A 10,613-nucleotide genomic window follows, 5' to 3' on the forward strand; every position below is an offset into this window, starting at 1 on the left:
ATGTTGTGTGATCTTATGAATAAAACATATTTACTTAGGATCCACTAGGCTAATATGATATAAATCATTACTGTTAATTATTTAGTTTAAAATTTGGTGGTTCCTAGTAATCAATAAAACCTGTTCTAGATATGTACAGATTGACTAACAATATGTTCTTGAGTTTTGCTCCTTACAACTCCATCTGACTACGCTAATGTTTTCTGCATTCATCTTTATTCCTTAATTGAAAACGGGGATATTTTCTGGTTCTATTTCTCTGGATTATAATTAATGTTCATATTGTAATTTCTTAAGTATTATAGATAGACTTTCTTTTATAATTCTACAATTAATTCATCTAATCTTTAAAACTAGAGCCTTTTTTTAAATTAGAAGTTCTCTAAATCTATCTTGGCAAAAAACAACTTTTTGTATTATTTGATATACTTGTCCCAATCGAACATACCTAACTGTTCTTGGGGTAAAGAAGGCAACCCAGATATTGAGTAATTCAATCTTCACTTCAATTCTAATAAAATATCAACCTCACCATATACAAATATAAGTTATTTTATTTGTCTCAGTACCTTTCAAGGCCTTAATTCTTTCTGGGTCTGATATTGTCCTTAAAAGTTCCAACTAATCTATTATCTTGAGTTATATATTATTCCTGATCATATCATTTTAAAATATTATCAGAGAACTTATGTGTATCTCCTATTTTCCATTCTTACGTAAACGTTTTTGAATTCTTCTTTCTTTATAAATTCTAGCTATGGAATCTCACACAACTTTTTAAGTTCTCTGAAAATCCAACTTACACAACTAGACTCAATTCTGATAATCCTTGCCATTATAAATACCATGAGGATGTCTCTGTTCCTCAAGATTCTTTGTAATTCCACTTCATCAAATATATTCACCTTTTAATCAAAGTTCATCTTCTTCCAGCTTCAGAAAATTGAGGTCGTCAACAAAGCAAAATGAAGAGAAAATAATAATGTTGCAGTAGATATCAGAAATACTGGAATCTTTCATTGCCAGCAAGACTTGTTTCTATTGAAGTTTTGTCACTTGTTTCAAAAACTTTTATTGTCTTTTCCAGAAATCCAGTGTGTTTCATATTCCCAATCTTCAACCAGATTTCCATTTTCACTTTCATGATTTTCATGCGTAATAGCATACAATATTTGTCTGCATATTACATGCAGAAATTGATTTAATTCAATATACACAATCTGTAGCCAAAGAACCTACGTGACCTTTTGTGAGCAGTCCTCTTATCTGCTTCAAAAGCTGTTAAGTAATTGCATTATCTCAGTGTAATTAATTTCATGTAATATAATATGATTTAAAGTCATTTAAATTCTATTAAATTTAGCTTTTGTCCATGTTTTTCCGTACTGCTGTTTTGGAATACGACTCTATAAGCATGTGATCCAAAGGCTTGCTGTAAGCTTCAAGTTTGAAAAAACAGCACATCCTTTAATAATTTTAATAGCAGGAAATGATGTTTGTTATTTGTTTAATGGCTCTTGCTTTGTAGATTTTATTATTAGAGAATTTTACTCTGGGTTATATGTTATTTGTGTGTCTTTTTTAGTTTTGGGCACTGAAAGTGGGTGGCCAATAAAATTACACAAATCAATAAAATTACAAGCCATATCACACTAAATTTCAATAAACTTTATTCTCACTACACTGTATTATTTGTCTCCTATATGCTACACAGTTATCCTCAAGATCATGAATGAGCACTTCCTGATTTCATCTCTATGTTTATCTGCAAATGCTTAGGCTCTATGGAGACATTGTTTTTACGAATTTGTCTTTAATATAGCAAGCCAAATAAATGAATACATTCTTAGAAGCATCAAATAGTACAATCTACATGATGTATAGAGAGCCACTTTAGTGTGGTGATTAAATCATCAGGCTAGAAACCAGGAGACCATGAGTTCTGCCATAGACACAAAGCCAGCTGGGTGACTCGGATCAATCCCACTCTCTCAGCCCTAGGAACTATGCAATACCAAACAATTAAAAAAAAAAAGACCTTGCCAGGAAAACTGCAGGTCTTGTCCAGGCAGTCCAGAAGGAGTCAAAAACTCAGAGACACAGGAAAAGAAATATACATATGCATAATGCATCAACTCCAACTGTGGAAGCTTACCGAGCATCCCAGTTGTCCGTGATTTCAAGAAAAATTGTAATATTCACATTTTATAATAAAGTAAACAAACACTTTGCAACCCAATTCATCTTGCTGGACAGGATTGCATTTTGCTTCAAACTACTGTGTTTCTCACAAAATAAGGCCGGGCCTTATTTTTTTTTGACCCCTGAAAAAATGGCTAGGCCATCTTTTCGGGGGTGACTTAATTTCCTCCCCCACCTAGAGCGGCCCATACGCACGTACCTCGCCGTGAGGCCGCTTCTATTGGCCGACAAAAACTCCCCGAAGGCAGAGTCCCCAGCTGCTTCAGGGCGTGGTGTGGCTGCCTGTGTCCCCTCACCTTTAGGCAGTCTCTTTCGGGTGATGGAAGCTCCCCAAATGCAGTCACCAGCCACTTCAATTGGCCAGTAGAAGCGGCCTGGCGGTGAGGGGAGTGTGTGTGTGCGCTCACCCCGATGCCGCTTCTACCGGCCGATCGAAGTGGCTGGTGACTGCACTTGGGGAGCTTCCATTGCCCGAGACTGCCTAAAAGCGAAGGGACATGGGCAGCCACGCCACGCCCTGAAGCGGCTGGGGACTCTGCCTTCAGGGAGCTTCTATCGGCTATTGGGATATTCTAGCCTAGGCTACCTGCAGGGCACTCCTAAAGGCAAGTTTTCTCCCCATCCCCCCGCCCTTCCCCCGCCCATTTCTCTTTAGCTCGTGTAGTTGTAATGAACAATGTGAGAAATGGTGGGGAAAAGCATGGTTTGAATAGGCCTAAAAATTTGGCGGGGGGGCTTAATTTCACCTCATGCCTATAAATCATGCTGGGCCTTCCTATTGGTGGAGGCCGTATTGTTGGAGAAACATGGTAGTTCATTACCTAATATAATCTCATGATTAAAAATCATTAAATTTCTCTTTACTTTTGCTTTAACTTTTACATTTGCTTTCTGTCTGGTCAAGAAGAAATTATCCAAGCTAGAGGCAAAAGAAAGTAACAGCAAGATTTGTCAACTCATAAAATATTTCTATGCAACTGCCGGAATCCTGATAAAATAAAGCACTGCTCCTTTATCCCATAATCTGGTATCTATAGCACATGGCAGTTTGATTCAGTTAATCTATGACTTCCGCTTTGCAACTGGGTGTAAATGTGAACTTCCTGGTTACAATATTTGGTGGACTACAGGATTTTTTTTCTTTATAATTCCTTCCCTCTCATGCCTAGCTTTATCTATCATCCAGCTTGATGAAAAAATCTGGGATACCATAATTTATTTATTTATTTTTAAAAATTACATGGCACCCTTCAAAACAGAATTCTGCCAGAATGTCTTACAATATCCTGAAATTGCAATCTCACTTTTTAAATTAAAACGATTCTTTGACATTAGACTAAAATGCAAACATAACAATGGCAGAAATTTACTTTATTCTTTATACCAATTATTTAAAGTGACATGACATTATATTAAAAGGTCTAGGATAAAAATGCCTTGCCTGATACCAGAAAGATAATAAAATCAGTTTCTGGCATGCCTCACTGGGAAAGCCAATCCAAAGCACCAGGGAGACTACCACAGACAAGACCTATTTGGGTACAGTCAGTCATTCATCACATATGGGGAGGGGGCTATTAATACCAGCATTTTTAGCAGGAACATATTGGAGAAGGCTTTCTGTAACATTACTCCTAAGCAATTACATTCTCCTTACACTGTAGGCCCAGAACCCAGGTCTTTGTTTTCTAGTGTTTTAATCAGTTCTAATACAATAGAAGCAAAGAATCTTTTTTAGCCCACAAGTCTGGTCTACTGATGACCTAGGAGATTCATACGCACGTGTACGTACAACTTACTGACTCTTCACATATTCCTGCTCTCACACACTTCATCTGCTCCATCAAGAGTTGCTGACATAGTTGAAATGCTGTTAGTGTACTTAATAGGACCTTCCAGGAACTGAAACTCTATGACCACTTATGGCCCCGCCAATATTTGTCACTCAGCAAGGACCCCATAATCAACTACTGAGTGTTCTTTCAACAACTGTCACTGCCTGTTAGCAGATGTGTGATCACAGTGGCAATTCAGGCAGGGTAAAGGACAACAGCACTGAAACGGAGGTGGTATAATGATCTTGGCAACAGAAGGAAGTGGTTTGTCACTGATATTTTTCCAGCTTCCAGTCTAGCCTAAATCCTTGGATGGGCAACACAGTGTTAACTAGGTCCAACTGAAGCCTCCTAGGTATTTCCCATCGTAAACTGTTTTCACAATTCCAAAATAAAATCATGCATTGGACAGAGGGTTGTTTTTTTTTTTTTGAATAAGCTTTTACTGGACTAACCAGCAAAGCAGGGCAGTAATAATCTCTCTCTCTCTCTCTCTCTCTCTCCCTTTCTCTCTCTCTCTCTCTCTATATATATAAATTGCGCTCTCTCTCTTCACTGAGTTTCTTTCTGAATAATGAATGCAAAGTAGCTTTAAATAGCAAAGGCTGTTGTTGCATACAGAGTACACATGACAGTCTGTTGCAAAATAAAAGTATAAAAGGGAGGGATGAACATTAAATACTACATTCTGACAAGGGAACAGAAGGATTCCTGAATAGCCATGTTTATGTCTCTAACAAGTTAAATATGTTTAACATATTTCTAAGTACAAAATGCATATTATGCAACTGTAGAATACAGTTCAGCATCTCAGCATTCATTGCCTCAGTAGTACAAATCAAGAAATGGGGAGAAAAGATAATTACCGATGAAAATCAAACCAAATATCTATTACTGCAGCTAATGTGGTGGTTGTTGTTGTTTAATCGTGATTTTGACCAGTTTATGGTGCTGCACGCCAACAAGCCAACTGCGAGCACACGGGATTCTAGGTTTGAAACGAACTACTCTGGCTCTCTGCTGCTTGCAGATGTCCCTTCTCCTTCGCACAGATACAATATTGGAAACTTCAAGTAACACAACGCCCGAATTCGGGGCTGTTCGACCCACGGCAGGAGATACGAGCCCGCGTCACGGGTCACGTGTACCTACTTTGTGCCTAGTTCTGCCCTTTCGGCTTCTTCCGAACCTCCGTTCTCTATCAGTCCGTTTAAATTTATGAACGGCTGCCCTTCTCCCCTCGGGCCTAGCCTAACCCACTTCCACAACTTTACCTGCGATAATCGCCGGATTGCTCTGCCCCCCCTCGGGCTTCACCCAAGCTTCGATGGTGAATTCGCCACGGGGCAGCTCGGCGAGGGCTCCCGGCCGCAACAGGAGTTGCTCGGCTCTGCCGGAGAAGTAAAGCGCAGCGACGGAATCCGCAGCTGGGGCAGAAGGGCCGGCTTTTGCGCTTTGGCGTAGCGGGAAAACGTTGCTCTCTTCCCACGTGTCTTCCATGCTGCTCCCGTCGGAACTGGGAGCGCGGCGGAGCCTCGAGGGCGCCGTTCTGTGCCCCGCCGACGCTCCCACAGTCGGACGCGGGTAGCTCGCATAAGGGTGCTGAGGGAGAGTCGCGGCTCTGGCTTTGCTAACCCAGCAAGGCTCCCCGTCCAGGGATGCCGCCGACCCGCTTTCGCTCTGCTTTCCCCAGAAGGCGTGGGCGCCTTTTAACGCCAGCAGCCACACCACCGCCACTAGGAGCGACGAGGCAGGTGGACCAGCCATCCTCCGACGCGCAGCTTTCGTACGGCGCTCTCCTTGCTTTAGGCCCTTCCCGAACCCGACTTGATCCCTTTCACGGGATGCTTTCTTTGCTCCCGAGCGCTCCTGGGCTTAGGTTGTGTTTGGCCTCTGATCTCTCTGCTTGGCGCGCCGAAGGAAGATTTGGAGCATCATTTCGGCCAGCAACGCCCTTCCCAGAAGGCTCCGTGAGGACGAGTGGCCGCCCGCGGCTCGTTAGAGCATCCTCAAAGCCTCTTTGTTCGCTCCCGCCCCGATCTCTCGCGCTTTCTCTCGCGCTCTCTTTCTTTCTGCCTTTCGCGCTCTCAGGTGCGAGTCTTCCTCCTCTTCCCCCCAAAAAAGCTGCGCTCCTGAGGTCAGGGGCAGGTTAGTGCCGACGATCTGCCAGCTCTGTGCTGTGGGTATCCCCAGTTTGTTTTTGTTTTTTTTCCAGGTGATGTTCAGCTAAGATTACCGAATAAGACAGACAAATGTGGCCAGAAGAGGGTTGGATCGCTGGAGTTCCCCTACCTTCTGGAAAAGATTGGTGCTGCTTCTGCTATTGTCCAGCCTCATAAATTCTGCCTTGTTACTCCACCTCCCTGCCCCTTCTAGCCTGACTCCCACCTTCCAATTTATGGCTCCTCCCCACTGCTTTGGGAGTTGCTTGCAATTTCTTTGACAGCTTGGTCCTCACTAAAGACTACATTGGTTGGGGAAGATGGAAGCCAAAGTCTCTTCTACCATATCTGCTGTGATCAACAGGGCTTATTTCCAGGAGAGAGAACCTAAAGAGGCTACCATGGAGTGAAATTGGAACTTATTTCTGACTGTTAGGCTTCATATGCTTATTTTTAAAGTACGTAACAAGGCAGGCAGCAGCCCTGCTTTCCATCTCACATCAGTGTCTCCAACACTGCACAAATACTTATAGCCCAATGCACATTTACTTGGGCACAAGGTTCCTTCAACTCATGGGTACCCAATTCCCAGTAAAACCTGCATGCAAAAAGATAGGTGTTTTAACTTACAGAGAATTATGTTCACCCTCTAGATTTGGAGTTATGTGAACTTAACAATTGCTGGAGATCTTTATCTTTGGTACATTTGCACAGAAGCATATCTTGCACGCACACACACACACACACACACAACCTCCTTGTTGATGGTACTTGATCTTCCAATAAAATCCTGACACTAAGCACTTTGTCTTTGTGTAGCCTGGAACAATTCAAACAGTCCAAACAAATGCTCTGGACATGCTGCTTGATTCATGTGCTTGTTTATTCTGAAGTAAATCCCATTGAGTTCAGTGCAATGTACTCATTTCAAACCAGAAGATACTGAAGAAGAAAAATGTGCTTAGAATGAGGGCATTTTATGATTCATTTTATGTAAGTCAGTAATGTTGAGATCCAATTAACAGTTTAATTCAAAACTATTACATTCAATCAAAGCCTGGCAGTTGGCTCCAAAGAGATGCCAATAACTCCCTAAGCAAGCCAGGGGAGATCTCCACTTGCAGCTGATATGATGAGAAGCTTTTGGAATAAGAGAATTAGTTAATACTAAACATTTGCTGGAGATGAGCAACAAGATTATTGCCTTCCAAAACATGGGGTGGAGTGATGAAACTTCCATCTCTAGACTGGTGCAGAAGCCAAACAGCCAATGCAGCACAACGTCTGGTGGGGCCAGCACTATACAGTCAGGTGGAGTTATACAACACACTGAATCTGGTAGTGGCAGAGCGAATGATGTGCACACAGAACTTTACTAGGAATACACAGGCTGCTTTTGATGTGCAACACACACAACTCATTAACACACCCACACAATTATGGCAATATCAGAAAGAATTCAAATGGCATCATCTTTTGGCCAGCTTGTTTATCTATTTTCATCTCCCCTCTATCTGCTAACTGAGGAAAAGATTATCCATCTGATCTGGCCAAAAAAATAAAATCAGATGCAGATCTCCAAACCTGTGGGTATTTCTTGTAGATTTCAGAGCAGGCAATATGGTCAAGCCTTCATCAAACTCCAGGATTGCGTGTTTGTGCACTGTCTTCATGGGATTTAAAATTTCTGGATTGCTAATTGGAATTAGCCACATCACATTTGTTTGCCTTTCTTTTTAAAGCAGAAGTAACATTTTTCCTGTGTAGGTATAAGGACAGATGATCTGTAAATGAATGTTTATAGATGTGTCTGTTTCTTCTTTATAGAAGATAATGTCCAAGATACTATTTTCTAATTCCTTCATACCTTGGTTGACCTCATGAATTGTCATATTAAAGATTTTGTTTCTTCTTAAATAATTGCAAAACTCAGGAATTTCAACTTAAGATACTGTGGCTGGAATTCCACTATAAGATTAAAAGAGCTGCCATTGAAATGGCAAAGTGTATAGAAGATAGGAATGTAAAGAAAAAGAACAAAGATCTATAAATAATAAAAGAACCTTCTATCCTCTCCCAGAAGTCTCTAATATGCTCAGGACTTCAAAATCAGCACAAGCTATGTTTTAAAATTTAAACAATAACATTGGTTCTTGCCACTTCATTCTTTCATTTAAAAAACAAACAGACAAACCAGGTTTTATAAATAAGAGCTCGACTCTTGTAGAATTCATTCATACCAATTTTTCAAATAGCAGCTTCACTTAGAACTCCCTCCAACCATCAGCTGAAATCTGCTATGCCACATGCATGCTTTTTCCTCTGCACTGCTCATTTCATGCAAACCAGACGATTTTCATTCCCGACACCACAAAAGTACTAAGGACTGACAGCTTTTTCCTTGTCTCCTTTCTTTTTGCTCAGGTGCCTAGGATTTCCTTCCTGCAAAAACTGTGGTAACATCACATTCTTGGCACCATGACTTCATACCATTTCATATATTTTCTGCCTTTAAATCCGGGAAGGAGTAAAGGAAAGTCTGGAACCCAGGCGTGCTTTTGGTCAGCTCCACTATGTGACATTTACAAAGCCAAATAGAAAAAAATAGTCTAACATTTTGGGCAATCCTTCCCTCTTCCTTTTGAATTTAGTTTAAAGCAAAACTTCTGTTTGATATGCGCAAGAAAGTAACCTATAGGTGTTAGAACCTTTTGCCAAAGCTGGCCAAAGCAATATGAAGAAAACAAAGAAAAGGTGGGGTAAAAGTACTTAAAGCTTACGCTGCCCCCTAGCTTCCCTATGCAGTACTTACCCTGCAGCAGTCTGCCCTCAGAGGAGACACAAACACGTACTTTGAAAGTGTTTTAAACCCACCGACAATAAGATAGGAGGAGGAAAAACCACTTGTGCCAAAACTAGTCCATTTAAGGAAGGGGTGGGGGAGAACTTCAGAAAACTATCTTATTTTTTTAAAAAAAATCATGTCCTGATTTTACACAAGTAGGAGCCTTCAAAGGCTAGCGTGAACTGTTTTGAAATCTCATGCTTGAATTACCCCTGTCTCTCTTGCTTTTTCTTTTCCTGTATTCAACTCTTTTTCTTCTCTCCAAAGCACTATCTGTGGCAATCAGGCAAAAGCAAAGTTGCCAGCAAAAAGCTGGGAGTGGGAGGCCCTTTCTAGGGTACAGGCTTTCTAATCTGAAAAAAAGGGAAAAGGAAGAAGAGAGAGAGAGAGAGCTGCCTTTTTTGTTCCTTGAAAAAAATTGGGGGTGAGCTAAGACAGAGAAGAGGGGATGACAAAATTGATTGGAAAAGTTTAGTGGATGGAATTGAGAAGGCAGGAGTGGAATCTCATTTAGTGCAGGTATATACTTATAAAGAAAGTGCATTAGAATTTAGAAGGAAAGGCAGGATAAACAGGGAACAAGAGGGAAAACACTGTTCTGCTGGGGGACAAACAAGGACAAAGAGACCTTCCAAAAGAGAAGGACTTGAATCTGGGACAGAGGAGGATCTGACTACCAGCTAACGTGATGAAGGGTAAACACCCCAAACACACATGCATATTCAAGAATGATGTTGCAAAGATAGGAATGTGGTTCTCCCCCCCCCCAAACACACCGTTAGAAATAGCGCCCTCTTTTAAATCAAGAAGTCTAAATGATACATGTTTATGGATTTGGAAATAACTTCTGCTAAAATAGGTAAGATTTAAACATGAGAAAATTTGGTATAAAAGGATATTTTTTAAAAAAAGATTATATTAGATGGCTTAGACTATATTTGATCAGTATTTGATCACCCTTCCCCTGAAGATGGGCTCATTTTGGTTGCAGGGCTATATAGATAATATTCCTATGTATTTTCCATTTCTATAGATAATGTTTTGAAGGCAGAAATAATTTCTTGAGAAACATGGACTGCTTTCATGAGTGGGCTAAAATAAGCACATTTCCTGTTCTTATGAGGGGATTTCCACATGTGAGGGTTAATTGATATTTTTCTACTTACTGTCCCCACAGTATAAATTCAAAGCCTAAATTGGCAGGCATGCCTTTTTTACTTAATGCAAGACAGAGAGCCAGTAGAATTCAGAAGCCCATTTTCAAATATTATCAAATATTATGTTGGTCAAACTTATTTGTTTTATGTTCTGCAAAGCCTCCACAAGTCAGCCATGATGGACTTAAAGGCATTCTTACTATGATTTTAAAAGCTGTCCCACTTTCCACTTTTTTTCATAAGTAATAAAGGATTAGAAGAACTTAGTCTCTAAGACTAAATATCCCGGGTGTTGGGGAAGGGGGTGCTGTCCATAAATAATTTAAGAATTTATGACACAGAGTGAATCAGCAATAAAAAAGAGTACTACATTCATAATACTTCCAATCTTCTGTCAACTTTTCTTTCCACT

General features: G+C 40.6%; 1 protein-coding gene across 1 annotated transcript in view; it reads right to left on the reverse strand.

Annotated features, from left to right (window-relative positions):
- PAPPA2 (pappalysin 2) overlaps positions 1–6,669 on the reverse strand; it is a 169,967-nt gene extending 163,298 nt beyond the window's left edge. Inside the window, exon 1 of the mRNA XM_087960905.1 lies at positions 5,312–6,669. Within this exon, the coding sequence (XP_087817031.1) occupies positions 5,312–5,804 (493 nt within the window). The 5' untranslated portion in view covers positions 5,805–6,669. The remainder of the gene's footprint in view (positions 1–5,311) is intronic.
- Between the last annotated feature and the right edge of the window lie 3,944 nt (positions 6,670–10,613).

This window comes from Notechis scutatus, chromosome 3, assembly GCF_049901735.1.
Source record: "Notechis scutatus isolate UNSWTSFEM ecotype Mainland chromosome 3, rNotScu1.2, whole genome shotgun sequence".
Classification (NCBI taxonomy): Eukaryota; Metazoa; Chordata; class Lepidosauria; order Squamata; family Elapidae; genus Notechis; species Notechis scutatus.